This window comes from Cataglyphis hispanica, chromosome 22, assembly GCF_021464435.1.
Source record: "Cataglyphis hispanica isolate Lineage 1 chromosome 22, ULB_Chis1_1.0, whole genome shotgun sequence".
In the NCBI taxonomy this organism is placed as follows: Eukaryota; Metazoa; Arthropoda; class Insecta; order Hymenoptera; family Formicidae; genus Cataglyphis; species Cataglyphis hispanica.
Genome location: NC_065975.1, coordinates 3,968,553 through 3,986,550, shown reverse-complemented (window position 1 = coordinate 3,986,550; position 17,998 = coordinate 3,968,553). Strand labels below are relative to the sequence as shown.

At 26.7% G+C, this 17,998-nt stretch overlaps 2 protein-coding genes across 2 annotated transcripts; both read right to left on the bottom strand.

The window, feature by feature from the left end:
- Positions 1 to 1,026: 1,026 nt before the first annotated feature.
- Positions 1,027 to 8,431, bottom strand: LOC126857755 (uncharacterized). The gene is made up of 4 exons (XM_050607476.1): positions 8,294 to 8,431; positions 5,199 to 5,253; positions 2,302 to 2,460; positions 1,027 to 2,078 (listed from the first exon to the last, which is right to left on the bottom strand). The coding sequence occupies exons 2-4, from the start codon at positions 5,241 to 5,243 to the stop codon at positions 1,890 to 1,892; spliced, it is 393 nt and encodes a 130-aa protein (XP_050463433.1). The 5' UTR covers positions 5,244 to 5,253; positions 8,294 to 8,431; the 3' UTR covers positions 1,027 to 1,889.
- Positions 8,432 to 11,939: 3,508 nt separating this feature from the next.
- On the bottom strand, positions 11,940 to 16,711 carry LOC126857760 (uncharacterized). The gene is made up of 5 exons (XM_050607482.1): positions 16,699 to 16,711; positions 14,015 to 14,110; positions 13,204 to 13,422; positions 12,668 to 12,859; positions 11,940 to 12,280 (listed from the first exon to the last, which is right to left on the bottom strand). Exons 3-5 carry the CDS (start codon positions 13,390 to 13,392, stop codon positions 12,161 to 12,163), a joined length of 501 nt encoding a protein of 166 aa, XP_050463439.1. The 5' UTR covers positions 13,393 to 13,422; positions 14,015 to 14,110; positions 16,699 to 16,711; the 3' UTR covers positions 11,940 to 12,160.
- Positions 16,712 to 17,998: the final 1,287 nt, after the last annotated feature.

The following is a 17,998-nucleotide window of genomic DNA, read 5'->3' as shown; positions in this document are numbered from 1 at the left end:
TAAATCAAAATAAATGCAACTCTTAAAGTAATTTGAAATAAATTTTGTATAAAATCAACATATTTTTAATAATAAAATTAACTTGGAAAAATATTATTGACAGTCTGCAGCCACTTTCACTCTTGTAGAATAAAATATTTTTTTCTATAAATTTTAACAAATATATCCTGTCACTAATAATACAGAACATATCTATTGTGTAAAATTAAAATATATGCACATTGTGTTATTTTTACACTTTTTTCAATTGTTTTGATAATTTAACATTTTAATTTAATTAACACAATAGTGATATGTTAAGTTAAGGATGTATGTGACATATATTGAAATACTAACAAAAGTATTAAAATTTCATAGATTTTTCTACTATTTCTTCTGCATATTTGTGCAAAAACTAAGCACAATTCTCTTAATGGTTTGGAAGTTATTTAAATTTAAAGTTACTATTGATTCTTATGGAAAAGCGTCTATTGTAGCACTTATTGAAAAATTTGACAAAAAAAAAAATATTACCAATGAAATAAAAATTTTCACATATATTAAGGAAATTTTAATAAATATTTGTGCCAAACTCGATTTAGATCCACTAATTCGTTTAAAAATTATTTACTAAAAATTGTAGAAAAATATTATCTGTCTCTTTTTCTCTTTCTGCAAATTACTTGTTTTTTATTGTTTTTTTACAATTGATTTCAGAAGATATTCACGATCAAAAGTTTTTGCCATAAATTAGGAAAAATATTAATTACAACTATTTTCTTTTACGAAAACGTCAAAATCCATATTATTTTGTGATACTTAATTTTTTTCATAACCCAAGTTTATTTTTTTAATCTTTTAAACAATATAAACGTAAGAAATATGTTTTCTTTTTAATTTTAACAATTTTTTGCTACTATTGTACATCCAGAACATCCTTAACACATGAATATATTAAATATTTAATACAAAAATTTTAACTGGCATATTTTTTAACAAGAAAACACAAATTTTCCAACTGTGCATATAAATACATTCTCTCCGCAGTTCTGTTCATATATAATCCTTTATTATTGAAATCTTAGCGTAAAAACGTACAAATAAAAGATAAATATTCACAAATATTTGTGAAAAGACAATGAATGATTCGAGATCGCCACGATGAATATTTAGCATCGAAATACACACGCAAATAGGATCATATAGAAAAACATGTCATGATATTTATTGTTCTTCTTCTTTTCTTTTTTTTTCCGTTGCTGCTATTCTTGTTAGACTCTAACAGTATCATAATTTAAATTTACAATTGCATAATGTCAGTACATTATTATTAACGATTATAGAATCAACTGGCCTGCTTCTAAGAGACTGCCTCTTATTAATATTAACATATATATATATATATATATATATATATATATATATATATATATATATGTATAAAATACGCATATATATCATTTTTGTGATCCCTGCACGTTTTGTACTATCATCGGTGTTAGGTACTAACGCAATAATATATTATTTAAAACTCTGGCTCTTAAATAAACCCGAAAATTTCTTCTTATTCAGAAGAAAACTGCCTAATTAATAATTTAATTTATAAAAAAAAAAAATCCTATAGGTTTTCAAATTAGAATTCTCTATAACAAGTTATCAAATTAAACAAAGAAGCATGCGTGTAAAATTGATGAAAAAAAAAAAAGTAATAAAAGACCCGAATCCTGGATTTCTGTATAAATATTTCCCATATTTGACTACCCGGCTAGAAAAGAAGTTTCTTTCATATATCAGGAAACTTCTTGGCAGTATATCCTTTATAGAAAAGATTTCCGTCGATTGCGGAATGTGGTTAACACCGAACAGCCGGCCGTGCAGTCCCTCTATTGTACTTGAAAACGATTCAGATCTCAATTCTCCCCCCGAAACGTAAGGAATGCATCTGCGAGAAAAATAGCGCCCTCGATGATACTGATAGATCCTTTGGCCAAACCGGTATCACGAAACGATGATTTGCGCGCGATTTTGTCGAAGTAGTCGATGTTAAGCGCGCCCGTAGCCACGAAAAGAGCGCATCCAACGAGCGAGAAGAAGAGGTCCTAAGAGATAAAAAAAAAAATCGCATTCAGTGGAAATCATCGTACTGTTGTTATGAACTTTAAATTGATATATCTTGTCTAGGAAATTAAATACTAATTTTTTTTTTTATTTTATTTAATTCTATCCTTAATTTTTCTTCTTCTAGAATAAAAGATATATCTTGCAATATCTATCAAAAAAAAAAAAATTGTATCAATGATACAGATTTACTCTAACACGTACCACACGACGGTTGACCGGCGTTCCCATCACGCTGCCGATGAACAAGCCGACCAAGATAATCAAGTATCCGCCGAATGTGCCCATCGTTATCATCGCGGTATGTTGATCTCCCGCATTGAAAGAGTGATAGTGCAGTCCGATAAGGATGCACACCAAGAGCTGCAATTAGAGGGAGATACTTAAAAATATAGGCAAATACTTTTCCGACCAGGTGCGACAAAAAATTTGTCCTATTGAAATTCCTATTGAAATTTCCTATTGAAAATCCTATTGAAATTTTGTCCCATTTTTTCGATTTATAATCTCTCGCTCATTCTGCATAATTATAATAGTTCATTTTATTCGCCAAAGTAAAGATGTAGAGGTCAGCTCACGAAACTGGGTCGACTCAAAGAGAGTCCGTCGACTCTTTCGCGATCCCATTATAAATAAAATATTGCTCACTATTGTCCCAGTTGGCAAAGAACTTTTATTTCCAGGCAACAGGTCGGCTCGTAAAATCGAATTGTTTGATATAGCTCGGTTAGCACAGTTATAATCATATGAATAGAATCACCTTTTACAGTATGTTGTTCATTATAATAAAACACGATGTAATAAGACGATCAATATCCCAAGATTAGAAAGTTCTTAAAAAAATCTTAAAGCATCTATAGTCATACGAAAATATTTTGTACATAATATATTAAATTTTTTTTTTTTTTTTTAATAAAAAGAATAAATTTTTATTTTTATAACATAAAACATCTTCATGTTAATATATAATAAATGCAATATATAATATGTAAAAAAAAAATTAAAAACATCCATAATTAGAGTACCATGTTTAAAAATAATTAGCAGTCAATAAAAATTGAATAAAAGAAAATTAAATTGATTTATGGAGACACTTCACAATTACATAATTTTCATCTGTAAATCATCTCTAAGGCGTCAATATTAAAAATTACATTAATCGTCCTTGATACGATGAACACATGCCTGATTCTGAGTGTATCTTAAAGAGCCTCGGGCTAGGTCACTCACGTGTACGTCAATAAGCACGCGATATTACATCGCAATGCTATGTGCCGCATTTACCAGATCTGTCACTGACAATGAGAAGTGACTATGACGTAGCGAGGTATATATATTAATTAGCGATGTAAATATATTATATTCTAGACACGTGTGTTAAGTAAAGAAAGTAGCACAAGAAATTTTTATTTGTACGTTTCGATATTAGTCAACATATTAATTCAAGATATACATTTGTATCTTGCTAATTTTTTTATTTTACATAGAATTTTTAGAGAGAAAGACAGAATAATAATGCTAATTATTTTATATAAGACTGCAGACAAAATAAATCATATTTATTTTTGTAGAGAATATGTATATTTTTATTTTTATTTATCAACAAGTAAAATCAAATGTTCTACTACAGTTTATCTGAAAAATCATTGCAAAATAATACTGTACTCGTTAAGAAACTTCAGGAAGAAATCAAACAAGAGGAGGGAACTCTAAAATTATATTTATAAAGCATCTGCTGGTGCAGTTAAAATATCGCAAGCTTAAGCTAAGAGTGGGCGTTAATTCGTAAACAAAAGTAGATAAATATTTGCCAAGATAAATGTTCTTAAGAACAATTTTTAAGTACTTGATTGTTTTATGTAATAAAAGTAAGAATTATCTAAATTATTAATTTATCCCAATATTCACTACTTAAAAATTTTACATTTTCAATAATGATTTGACATTTGATGACATTTGGGGAAATTACGCAAATATATATACTGTTAACAATTTTAATTAATGCAAAATAAAGTGTATGATATATTTCAATATACAATAAATAAAATTAATTTTTTTTTTCGCCAAAAAACACGATCGACAATGAGAAAGGCTTGTCGCACGAAAGGCGTAGCCTTCCCGCAATATGACCCGTAGTTCCAACGAATTATAACGGAAACTCTCATACAGGTCGACTTGCGGACGACACGGAGCGGACCATAATAAGAGAAGAGAAGCTCTTGTGCGATAATCAGTGGCGATTATGTCACTCTCCATTCTCGTCGCCTTACGAATCGCGAAAGATATGCAGCGCGGAATGCTACGCCCAACAACAGTGTGCGATATTGACGCGCGCGCTGCATCGATTTTCTCGATCTCAGAAAAGCGCGATCGTGACGTACGCGTATCCCTAAGTTAGGTCGATCGATTGGAAGAAACAGCGCAGTACCATTACGTTAAAAATAAATTCGAGAGCGCTCTTGATAGAGTTCCTAGAGACGAGTGTTAGATGACCTCGAGGATACTGTTTCTCTCGCGGCTGGAGATATATGTGTGCAAGAAACATCGACAAATTTGGAACATGGAATTGCGTATTTTCTCAAGGATGCTGAGAGTAAAGGAATTTTTTGAGACAACGGATATGAACAATTTTTGTTTTTCTATCGCAATAGTTTGCTAGTAAATATTTTATGTGCGTGTTTCAGATTATGTTTATTAATATCTAGTAACGTGACATCATACAGTCGGCTGTTGAGTTTATTCATTCAAAGAGAATGAGATGATTTACGACGTTCATAATCCTTTTCTAGTTATTACACCGTAGAATTTAAAGTCAATTAAATAAACATACATTGCACTATGAGATATGTGTTAATGTGTATAAAAATTTGCATTTTACAAATAAAATAATATTATGCTTGAAATTGATTTATGACAAAAGCATTAAATTAACATTTACATAAATAATTACATTTACAAAAATTAAATAATATTATGTAATTAAAATTGTAATTAAAATATAATAAGATGCCAATCATTAAATTAAGGACACTTATGTGTAATCTTATGTATATAATACTAATTATAAAAATATATATAAAAATATTTATTAATATACTTACAAGTTCAAGGGATTTTATGATCGACAACCTCGTGACAGTAGCCATTTTGTCTAATCTACAAGTAGAAAAAATATAAATTATAATCAATCTCTCATTTGTTTAAATATGTAAAAACACATTCTTGTGTATTTTTATACAAAAATGCGCATCTTGAATTATGTGTATAATTAGTAACGATTGATGAATATGGAACGTACAAAAAAAAATATAGCGACTATAAGCACAGAACGTAAGTCGCATTAAAACATAATGAATGATAAAGAAGAATGAAGACTAGAAAATCGATAACTAAACTAAAGTCACATAAACGAGACCGGAAATGCGTAGTGCTCAGTTAAAGTGAACGTTGGTGTGAGCCTCTCTGTATGCAGAAAAATATACGAGCATACTAAAAGATAATAAAATGTATTATTTGATGAGACTTGTTACGCTTTCATGCTTTAATAATATAAGGAATTTTACATACAATTAATTTAATTAAATAATTGAATTATCACGATAATTTTAATACATGATGACTGCATTTATTATTTTTTAATAGTTGTGAATTTAAATTTGTCTTTTTAATTACTAGCATATTGTCAACATTTTTACATTTTTTTTTCACATTACCTTTTTATGTATAAAATTTCTTTTGCCATCTTTTTCTTATGTAATAAAATTTATTATTATTTTCGCGTGAAACAAAATTTTTATACATGCTGTAACATTGAAATAATGATGTGATAAAATAATATATTTATAGAATACCATAAAAATTATCTTATCAAATGCCACGCATACAAAGTTTTTGAATTAAAAGTGATACAGGTTCGTGAAATCATACATGACATGACAATCAACTGTTATTGATACTTTATTTAGATATATGATTTTCGGAATACATGTTATTTATAAATTTCGAGACTCTAAATTGTTTCTAAAGAATGCACGCTCACAATATAATTACATGTATAGATCCACAATAGTGATAAAAATAGTTCGAGCTGAATTACATCAATCGTAAAATAAACTTTACGTCATTTCTCAATGAATGACAAGTGACTCGGCACGACCATGACATACCCAAGATAGATAGAATGCAACGAAACTGGTAGAAATAACGATGCGTTCTGCATATCTATATCGTCATTGCAGAATACTTATTTGCTAATGTGTGTGTCAATAAATTTTTTAAATCGTGCTTGAGTCATCAAAGCGAAATTAATAGCGATGTTTCATCTTTGTGCGATAAGAACAAAATATCTTATCTAGTAAATTGTTACATTTAAAAAAAATAATATCATATATATACAGGGTCCTAAAAGTGGCTACCTTCTTTTATTTTTTAAATTAAAAGAGATAGTTCATAATAAATAATATCAAATTAAATGGTTTAATGAATTTTATTGTAAGCGTAATAGTTGGTTACACAAGCTATCAGTGTTAACAAATGGAGAGTATATAATTTTTTTTTTTAAATAATAAATATTTCGATAATAAAAGCTGTAGCGCTGTTTGAAAGCTCTCATAATAGAGTTTAGTTTGAATTTATTATTTAATTCAATATTGTTTACATTTGTTAAGATCTATCTTTTTTTTAAAAGATAAAAGGGTTGACTACTTTCAGCGAGACAACCTGTATATATCTTCAAAATTAATAATTTTCATTTTTGTCCAATTAATCTATACAAAGCTTATCAAATAGTTATTATCAATAAATAATATAATAAATATTATAAAAAAAAAAATTAATATTAAATAGCCAAACGCGCACATATATAAGCATACATATAAGCATTAAAATATATTAATTTTATCACACACGACAAAAATAATCTTCCATAAAAGAGAATAAGTGCAAAAATAATATATCGCACACACATGCAAAAATAATATTGAGAAGATTTAAAAATTAATAATGAGATAAATAAATAGTAAGATTTTTAATGTCAAACTGAAGCAGCGTGATTCAAAACGCAAATGTAGGTCGTTCGGATTGTTTATTCCCTCGGGCACGTAAATTAAGTCGGAAACCTGATACGGGTAACGAGATCTCGTTATTATTCTCAATAATCTGCAATTTCAAACACGTAAGCGATGTAAATTAAGCGTTGAGGAGTAAAGTGCAGTCATATATCGCGTAAGTAAAAAGAACGCATTTCTATACCCAAAAGGGTATAGAACACACTTTCACGTTGCTTGCCACTGCCTTGACTCCATTTTTATAATTTTTTCGGGCTTTCTCTCTCTCTTTCTCTCCCGAGTTAGAGTACATTTTTAAAAATGTATTAAAAGAAAAAATATATATATAATATATTTTTTTTATATCCATATATATTCTATATATGTATATATATATATATATATATATATATATATATATATATATATATATATACAAAAATGATAAAATCAAGATCTTAATATTTATATATTAATTTTGAATTATTTTTACGTTATCTTTATGCTATTAAAAATATCGCTGATAATTACTTTGTAATTAAAGGATTGCATTATTAATTAGAAAACAAAATTGTATAAAAAAATGCTTTGAAAATTATAAACTTACAATTAATAAACTTATCAAATTCACTTGCTTATTTTTCCCAATGAACTGTGTCATTCAAAAAAAATGTAACTGTCATATGACATCATTCGCGTAACTCACGACAAAGTATTATTCAAGCAAAATATTTCCTTTCAACAGTTTATACGTCCCTCTTCTCTTCACTACCCAAAAATTATGTCAGCATTTAGTTTTACAATCGGCTATATTTTTTTTCGCAAAATATAATTTTTACCATAATTTTTCGACATTTATGCGGAGTAACGTTTGTTTTATTCTAATATTTTTCCCCCCAACCGATTAAGATCAATCGACCCACAGAGAGCGGCACACAAAAGGATAGCACGAACAAAGAATCTCAAACAAGACGCGTCGGAAGCGTCTTAGAAGCCTCTTCGGGTATAGCGTTTTCTTCAAATTTACATTTTGTAAAAAATGTGTGCGAGAGAGAGAGAGAGAGAGAGAGAGAGAGAAAATGATTCCGAAGTGCGTGCATTCATTCATCGGGCGTGTTCGGCGTCGTATATATAATACAGTGTGTACTTACGTGTTTATGCTCTCGATTGAACGAACGGTCGTGGCTGCTCGCGAGACGGAGGTTCAATGACGACTGATGCTGAAGACCGACCACGCATTATGGAGGCGCGTCGGGGCTAGTCTCAATTTTTACGATTGACAGAAATGCGCCGACTTTTACGTCGTGTGGTGTTTACGCATCGAACAACCACATGGACGCTTTAGTCATGACGCTCGTTATGAGTGGTGATTACTTTTAGCTTAAGAAATTATAAAAAACTATAAAAGAAGCATTTTATTGTGATTTTTAATGTGAAACACAATTAGTAAGTTAATGTGGTTAGACGATAACAAAATTGCTATAAATTAAATACACATTAAATGTCAAAAAAGTTGTAATGCAACTGCTATGAATCTACATATATTCACACAAATCCTATTTTTGTAAATGTTATTGACAATTTAATTAACTTTAATTAATATTTATAGAAGTCTTTTTAAGAGAGAGAAAAAGGTCCTAATTATTAGTAAAAAATAATTTATTTTATTTTCAAAAATTTTATAATTTAAAAAGTTAAATAAACCGATATTTTGTAAATTATAATATTTTTATAAAGATTATTTTTCTATATTAGTTTTTAAAGCTTTACATGCTATGTTGAATTGCTCTATAAACGTTAATATAATTAACATTTAATTAAACACATTTTATAATTCTATTATTTTTATTCTGAATAAAAATTAAATATACATTCTTCTCTTTTCAAATAACTAAAGCATGTTGGTATAACATAGTATATTTTTTTTAATTTTTATTTCAATATCTTATTATAATATTCTTTTTATGTCCATTTTTCTCATTCGTATCACATTATTACAAAAATTAATGTTTTAAAAATATTTTTAAAATTAATTTTGCCATCTCTCTCTGTAATTAAATAAATATTAATAATATTATTTTTGTGCAAATAATTATAACATTATTAATTAATGTGGAAATAGTAAATTGTCATTTAATCAATTGTCCAATTATAAATAATCATATCTTCATCATTTTATCTTATCACGAAGATTTTATTTAATAATTGTTTGCTTTGCTATTTCACATTTGATAAAAGCATGAATTACTATTATTATTAAGATAAAAGAGAATATCCAGGAATTGATTCGATTCGAAGATTACGATTCTACATTTCAAGCGTGACATCATCTTATTCAGTATAATCATACGATGACGTCACGCATTGTAGTAATGCACACATCACATAAAACATGATGGTGACTCTTCAAATTTTATGACACATGAATAACTTCCGGTATATTAAAGGAGAAATATATATAGTACTTTTGAAAAGAATTCTAATTTTTAAGTAATTAATATAAAAAAACTACAAATCTATTATCTCTCTTGATTAATTATTTTTTTTCGATTTAGCAGCTCGTAAAATATATAAATAAAATTTTTGCATTTGTATGGCAGGAAAATCATTCTAAAAGTTTCGGACACAAGAGAAGACTATACGAAATAAAATATGAAAATTTGGTGTATTCAGATTTTATAACAAGTAAATTATTTGTTAAATATTAAGATGATTACATACAATATTTATTTAATATTTAACATTTTGTAAAATTTAATATAAATGTAAGTGTCAACAAAAAAGTTAGTCAAATAGTTATTCTCTCTTGTTAGGTTAGGTTATAGTATATTAAAACTATATAGTTAGTAGTATATTAAAATTAAAGTAATATAATAATAAAGTAGTATATTAAAACTGCAACTTACATCTTCACCAATGCCAAAACTTGAATTTTTTTTTAAGAAAAGAATATTAAGATATATTTTCAAGAACTTTTATCAGAAAACATCAAAAGAATAAATATTTGCACAAATATAATTTGTGGAAGTGACTGTTTTATGTAATCTGGATACACTAAGCTTTTATAAATTATTTTGTCTAATGATCTCTCATTTTATACAATTTTTGTGTGTAATATTTTTTAAATTTCAATGATAAATCTTTTTTAACAATGTTTGTAAAAATTTTTATTTTTTAAACTTTTATATTTATAGCATATTAGTATGTACAGATTTGAATATTTTTATAGAAAAGTATTTTAGAATTAAAAATATTTTAGAAATAAAATATCGAATTATAAAATTTTATAAAATTAAAAGATTTGCTTAAATTTAAGTAAACAAAAATATTTTAATTATTTAATTATATTTGCATTTTTGATTTAGCTTATAATTTTAAAAATTGATAGTGATTTAATTAAACACAAATTAATTCATTTCATTTTTTAAATCTATTATTTAAATTTAAACCAACATTTTATTATATGATTTGTAAATAATAATAGTTACTTGATATAATGTAAAATGACAAAAATTTGTTTTTTATGCTCGACAAACAAGAGAGAATACACAGATATTATATCAAATTTAATATATATTTATAATATATAAATTATATAAAAATAATTATATAAAAATAATTATATAATTATATAAAAATTATATTATTAATATAATATATGTATACTGTACATGCAAAAAATACAAACGTTATCTTGCAATGTCGAAATATCTTAAATATAATGTATAATATTATTATTATTATCATTATAATTAATGTATTAATATGTAATTATCAGAGCTTATATTTAATTCTCTTCAATCATATACACTACTGTTTAACTCCTACATTTTTCATATATACATATTTCTAATAAATCACCCATGATCATTCATGTTTGCTTTTATTAGCTTCCTTTTGTCAGTTACTTGATAGCATCATTTTTGCACTTGATTTTCATCCAACATGTCATGAATTTCGTTTAGTGCACAAAAAGAATTTCGAATCTCTTTTCTTATTGCATTTTTGTGCGACTTATTAAAATACTTCTATTAAAAGTAATTAAATTATGCATTCTAAATTATTAATATTATGAAAATACTAAAAATATTAAATATTATATACATAAACACACATATATGATGCATAACATACATTATATATATATATATATATATATATATATATATATATATATATATAACATTATATGTTATAATATAATATTTAATATTAATATCAATTAATTAAAATAAAAACATTATTAAACCATATGTGGATTTATAATATATTAATTAAAGAATTTATTATAAAATTCTTCTTGCAAATAAGAAAATAAATAACAATATAAAAAAGGTTTATAATTATCATATAAAAGAATTAAACACGTGCATACTATATGATATTATAATTATTAATAGTATAATTGAATAAAATAAAAATATCAGACATCAAGTTTCTTGGAAAAACTGCATCGACAAAGATTTGAATAAATATATATGCATTATTTTTCTGATATTCTTTAATTGATATAAATAATTTTTTCTAGCAAAAATTATTATATATATTGACATCATACTTAAAATAATTGTATAAATTATAAAAAACATTGTATTTAAATGTATAAAAATTTTAATTTTACATAATTTTATTTTATATATTTTAATGATATATAAAACAAATACTATAATAGATAAAAAAGTATATAGTTATTATTATTAGTTATCTATTAATTATTTATGTTTTATTAAATTGAAATTTCTAAAAAAATAAAAGGTTGTTATTAATAAAACAAATTATACGAGCAGAAATTACGCATTGGAGAAAACACATTTATTTTATAAACAGTTTAGTATTGTTACAAATTGACTGTTTTATTCGCAGAGCTGAACAGCTGACTGATACTTATCAATCTCTCAAGATGGCGTAATAGATGCTGAGTTTGAAGTATTTCAAATGAGACAATGATAAGAGAAATATATGCCAGCACAATCACTATTCCCAATTTGTTGAATTAATCGTTGAAAATTCCTTTCATTTCACATGACGTGAATAACTTGAAACTCATGCTTTGGTCTACTTTTCATTTTTATTTTAATATAATCGCACCAATCGATACAACAACAATATAAAATTGGTTCGTCATCCTCTAAAGCCTCCTAAAAGAATCAAACTGATAAGTCAAATAATTTCAAATTATTATTATAGAAGAATTTCCAAATAAAATAGAAAAGAATTTTCAAATCTTATTCGCCTCGGATAATTTTTTTTTACATGCTAATACATTTTTTTTTAAATGTATATATTTTTTACATTGTGCATATATCTGCGTGAAAAATCTTTAAGAAAGCATTCTGTTGATTTTTCTCATCGATAACCTTTAATACTGAAAAGACCATAAATGGCATTCTATGAAACTAGAAAGAAAGATAAAATTCTTGTCGGGACACATCAAAATGCTCCTCTTATATTGCACAGAAAAACTTGACCTGCTTCAAAAGCAACGATAGAATTGTATAGCAGACAGAATGAATTGTCATTCTTACAGTACTATCGTTGATCGGAGCGGAGACAGACAAATCTCTCAAAGAGGGAATCGGTGCCAGTTCCACAACCTGCTGTCTGGCATTATGTTTATTAATGTTTTTTCCATTTATGGAATCTTCAGATACGTCGCTATCCACACTAGAATCGTAACTTTGACTACTACTTGATACACTTGTTGTATCTCCTCGAATCTGAAATTGCAAATAGTTACTTTGCGCGTGTACGTGTAATTCTAAATAAATTATTTAAATTATGTAATGTTCCTTGTTTTAAATTAAAACAAAATTAAATTTAAAAAAAAATAAATTAAAATAAAATTAGAGATTGATGATTATTGATTCATTTGAAGCTATTTTTTTTGAAGATTTCGAACTAGTGAATGACACTAAAACTTGAGCACACTCTTTATTTTATAGATTTAAAAAAAAATACCATACAATGGAAATATATTATTGCGTTAGACAAAGCTGATGATGTAAAAATATTTTGTAAATTATTAAATATCGACAAAATAAGTGTTTTTTTTTTTACGCACCCATTGCCAATGGTCAAAGAGAACCCACGCTTGAATCAGATACAGAGTCATGACGAACATCGATAATATACACATTACAAAATTATGAATAAAGATGGGATGCTCCAATATTTCCTCATCAGTAAATTCGGTAACGTCAATGTACATATCGACGTGTTTCATTTCCATTATTCCTGTCACAAGCATCATAATAGCCGATGCCGCGCATATTATGAGAGGCTTGCAAGTTCATTATTATAACAAGATATAATTATTTAACATATATACGCAATTTTATTTATTAATTGTATGCGTGTATTGAGATAATTATTTTCGCACTTTAAATAATTAATTTTCGGCTTTCTTTGGCCAGAAATAAAATATAACATTAACTACTGTTATTATAGAAAAAAATTTTAATTAAATATATATATATATATAATATTATCATAAAAATATTTAAATTTTTCTAAATTGTCAGACTATCTCATAAATTATTTGTTATGAATAAAAAAAGGCATTTAAGCAATCATTATATAATAGTCAATTAGAAACATGGATTTCAGATTCGACAATTTTTAGTATTATATATTTTAGATTGTATTTTATTTAAATAAATAAATTACATATTTATATTTAAATTATATAAAATAAGACTATATTGGACAAGGAATAATTAAACGTACTTTGAAGGTTTTTTTTTAAGCATTTTAGAAGAAAGACTCACTATCAAAGGTCTGTCAGGTAGTATCTTTCTAGCACACCACAAGATCGCAAGAATAAGGCTCATCAGCATGCAGATAGGATACACGAAGAAAATAGGGTTTCTTACCTCCGGCAATGCCGGAATCGTGTCATCCTTTTCTCGTGCACGTTCATTTATATAATGATGTACGTGATGAAATATTTCAATTGCCGATGCAGATATCTGGAAAGATTTTAAGGTGTAACTATACCGCGCATATAGAGTCGAGAAATTTGTGTTAAATTTAACAGATATCACATGTCGATATCAGATGACCCCCTGAAATTTTTGTGTTAATTTAACATAATATGGTGGACACTAATATTATATTAATATTTCAACACAAAATAAATGCAAACCTCAAAATAATTTTAAAATAAATTTTGTGTAAAATCAATATATTTTTAATGATAAAATTAATTTGGAAAAATGTTAATGTGACAGTCTGTAGCCACTCTTACTTTTATTCTAGAATAAAATCAACATTTTTGTTCTGTAAATTTTAAAAGATAAATCCTGTCACTAATAATATGAAATATATTTATTGTATAAAATTAAAAATATGTGCACATTGTATTATTTTTACACTTTTTTCAGTTGTTTTAATAATTTAAATTATTTAAATTCAATTAACACAAGAACAATATATTAAATTAACACAAGTGTAATTGTGTTAAATATTTAATACAAAAATTTTATTCTTCTTAAAAAATGAAATATTTTAACAAGAATATTTAAATTAATATTAAATATTAAAAGTTATTTTATATTTTTTAACAAGAAAACACAAATATTCCTTGTGTCAAACTGAAAGTAAATTATATTATAAATAAAAAATTTAAGAAAATACATTAAGTTAATATATATTAAGAAAGATATATATTAAGAAAATATATATTAAGAAATCATTAAGAAAATATATATAGTAAGATATATTAGAAGAAAATATGATAAAATATATGGCAACAAAAAGAGATGCTGCGAGCAATAATTTTCACAGGCGCCTGCGAGAAATATTCGTGTCACAGATAAAAATTGCGACAAAATTGTCAGCTGAAATAGAAGGCGGGTAATCGAACACGCCGGATGCCTCCGGTTTTCTTCCTGAAACGATTAAAATTTGCAGAACACACGCATCGACACGCATATTTACGCGTGTAAACAGGTCCTATGCGTACGTTCCCCGTTCCACATGTCGTATCGCTTTACATAATAAAAATATCGATGTCACGATTATCGCGAGGATGGTCACTGAATCACGCACAATGACAAAGGGATACGGTCTGAAAAACTGGCTCGTGCAAGCAGTTGCATTTTTTTTCTTTTTTTTTAAGTATAAAATAGCTTTATCTTACACGCGGAATACGGCACGTAAAGATAGCGATGCTATCTTGCGGTGTTACATGTCGCGGTTTTTTATCATGCAAAGAAAGTAGATCACAGAACGATTATATCACTCTCGTATGTTTGAACTCTGTCCGCTTGTCAATTTACTTTATCTAGCAAATATTTCAATATCATTCTAAAATATCGTGAAATTCAATCGTTCATTTATATTCATTTTCTTATATCGACATATTAAATGATATATTTTTATTTAATATTTTTTAATATTCTTTCTATTCTTTAATATTCACCTTTCGTCATATAATTGCACACTATTTTTCTTTTAATTATATTTTTCATAAATATTAAAAATAACGCATGATTATCTTCTTTTTATTATTGTCGTTAATTCTGAATAAGGTTTAAACTAGTTTACAAATAAAAAAGTTATGTCTGCTCACAATTAAAGTAAATTTGTCATCATGTTCGATTTCTTACGAATTGAACACAATGTAGACTGGCGTGCACGACATGCGATAGATCTGTCCTTCTCTGAAACTTTACTTCACCATTCTGATATATAGCCGCAAGCTTGGCAGCGTCTCGGAGTCTGTGGAGTTCCAGCGCGGTTTCATGCTCGCCGATCGATTCTCTATTTTTAGTTTGACTCACCATTAAATCGTTAATAATTAACTCAAATTGTCGGCAGATTCCCTTGTCAATGTAAACCTGAATATAGCGACTGGACTCGATATTCTTGGGTTATCCGACAAATGAACAATGACAGAAATGACATTCGCAATCAATTTATACCAGTATTATTCTGTCTTATCAAGAATCAAAATTAGAAACGAAGAACTAGTATTAAAATTATGACGTTGATGTAAAAAAAAGATTCTTAAATAATTTCAGCACATAAATGCAGCAATTTTGTGGCATAATAAATTAAAATGTAAATAATATAAAGTAAATTCATTTAAATTTCTATTTACACACATACATATATATATATATATATATATATATATATATATATTTTTTTAATTATAGTAATAAAAATTATTATATGCAATATCTGTGTTTTATATTAGATATATGTTAGCATATATGTTATAAAAATTTAAATAAATTTATTTTATATTATTTACATATTTATATTTGTGTTTTCGTTAATCAAACACATTACAAGAATTTCTAGCGCCAAGTCAAACACAGATATAAGATTGAATTTCAAAGGTTGCATTATATTTTAAAAATCTGTTCATTGTATTGAGATACCAGCTTATAACTTTTCTGTTATCGGATGCTCGATGTATACAACCAACAGATAAGTACGGAGCTATGAGGCTTTATTGTTTTGTTTATCCTTGTGAGTTGACATTGAACATGTAATTATAACAGAAGATAGCATATTACACAATGCTTTATCCAGCGAGAGCGCATACCTTTTCTTCTTTTTTCTCTTTTTTTTTTCACCACCTCTTCATATAATCGTCATTCTCTCGACTTCGGAAAGAATATGCGGATGTTTCGTCTCTTGAATGGCGCCTCCGTTCCTTTCTCCACTGTCGTCCAGACAACCTTGATGCGAGCAGAAAAATTCGAAATCTTTCTTCGTTTCTTTTATTATGTTATTACTGATTCGATAAATCTGAAAATAATAGACAAGACGGGGAAGAGAAAGAAATCAATTTTCCAAGTAAAATTTATTTCTTGTCATCACGTTAGAATCTCAACCGACGAGACTCTTGGCTAAACAAGTGGTTTTTAAATAACTTTCTGTGTTATACAATTTTTGCTTGTATTTTGCTGTCCTCTGTTATTGCAAGCATATATTATTTCTTAATAAAAATTGTAAACGCGCATGAATAATAATTTTAAAAAATTGCTTTTTTGAAAGAATGTGAGAAACGGTCAATACATAAAAAATTCGAAAAATAAAATTAGATTTTATTATTTTATTATTTAATTAATTATTTAATTAATTATTAATATTATTAATTAAGTCATTTTAATTTAAAATCTAATTAAGAAATAAAAATTTTTCTGTTAAAAGTTGAGTATACTTGATAAAAAAGAAAGAATGTTGAACAAAACAATTTTGTATAAACACGTTTATACAAAAGATAATTATCATTAAAAGAACGTGACTTCGGAATATAAAGCAATCCGAAAAACAATCTTAAAATAAATCAAAATTTTATTTCAGCAAACGATAAAGATACAAAAATATTTATCTTTTTGGTCATAAATTACGATAAATTGTATCGTACAATCAGAAATTTCAAATTGGAATTGCTCAGTTCCCTTTTGCGTGACTTTACGAAAATATGCCGGGTTAAATTTTTGCTGTAAACAATATGTAAATAATAAATGTGGCATTAACAGCAAATAAATGAAAAGAGACTGCATGATGAATCAATCACAGCATCTCTCTCGAAACGTTGAGGATTCTGTATGCAAAGTTTGTGCAACGAGTTATCTTCTCTTGTATTTACATCGAGGGGAAGGGGGCGAGAATTGTTTACGGCTCCTCCTCGCAAAATATGAGGCAAAGGAAAAACACAAGCGAGCGCGAAAGTAGTAAAGAATCCGTACACGGTACGTAGAAATTCCCACGCGAAATAATATTTTCCTTTGAGAAAGGAAAATATGATGCGGAACAAACACGCGGTTTTCCGGTCCATGAAAAACAGCTCGATTAATATCAAATAATATTTTTTACTGATAATCTGAATTATTTGA

Coding starts and splice junctions, on each gene's coding strand:
- LOC126857760 (XM_050607482.1), bottom strand. CDS start 13,392: ATGATGCTTGTGACAGGAATAATGGAAATGAAACACGTCGATATGTAC. Junction 12,860..13,203: donor TCTTTGACCATTGGCAATGG/GTGCGTAAAAAA, acceptor TTGCAATTTCAG/ATTCGAGGAGATACAACAAG. Junction 12,281..12,667: donor CTCCGATCAACGATAGTACT/GTAAGAATGACA, acceptor TGATTCTTTTAG/GAGGCTTTAGAGGATGACGA.
- LOC126857755 (XM_050607476.1), bottom strand. CDS start 5,243: ATGGCTACTGTCACGAGGTTGTCGATCATAAAATCCCTTGAACTT. Junction 2,461..5,198: donor TCATAAAATCCCTTGAACTT/GTAAGTATATTA, acceptor CTCTAATTGCAG/CTCTTGGTGTGCATCCTTAT. Junction 2,079..2,301: donor CGCCGGTCAACCGTCGTGTG/GTACGTGTTAGA, acceptor TTTATCTCTTAG/GACCTCTTCTTCTCGCTCGT.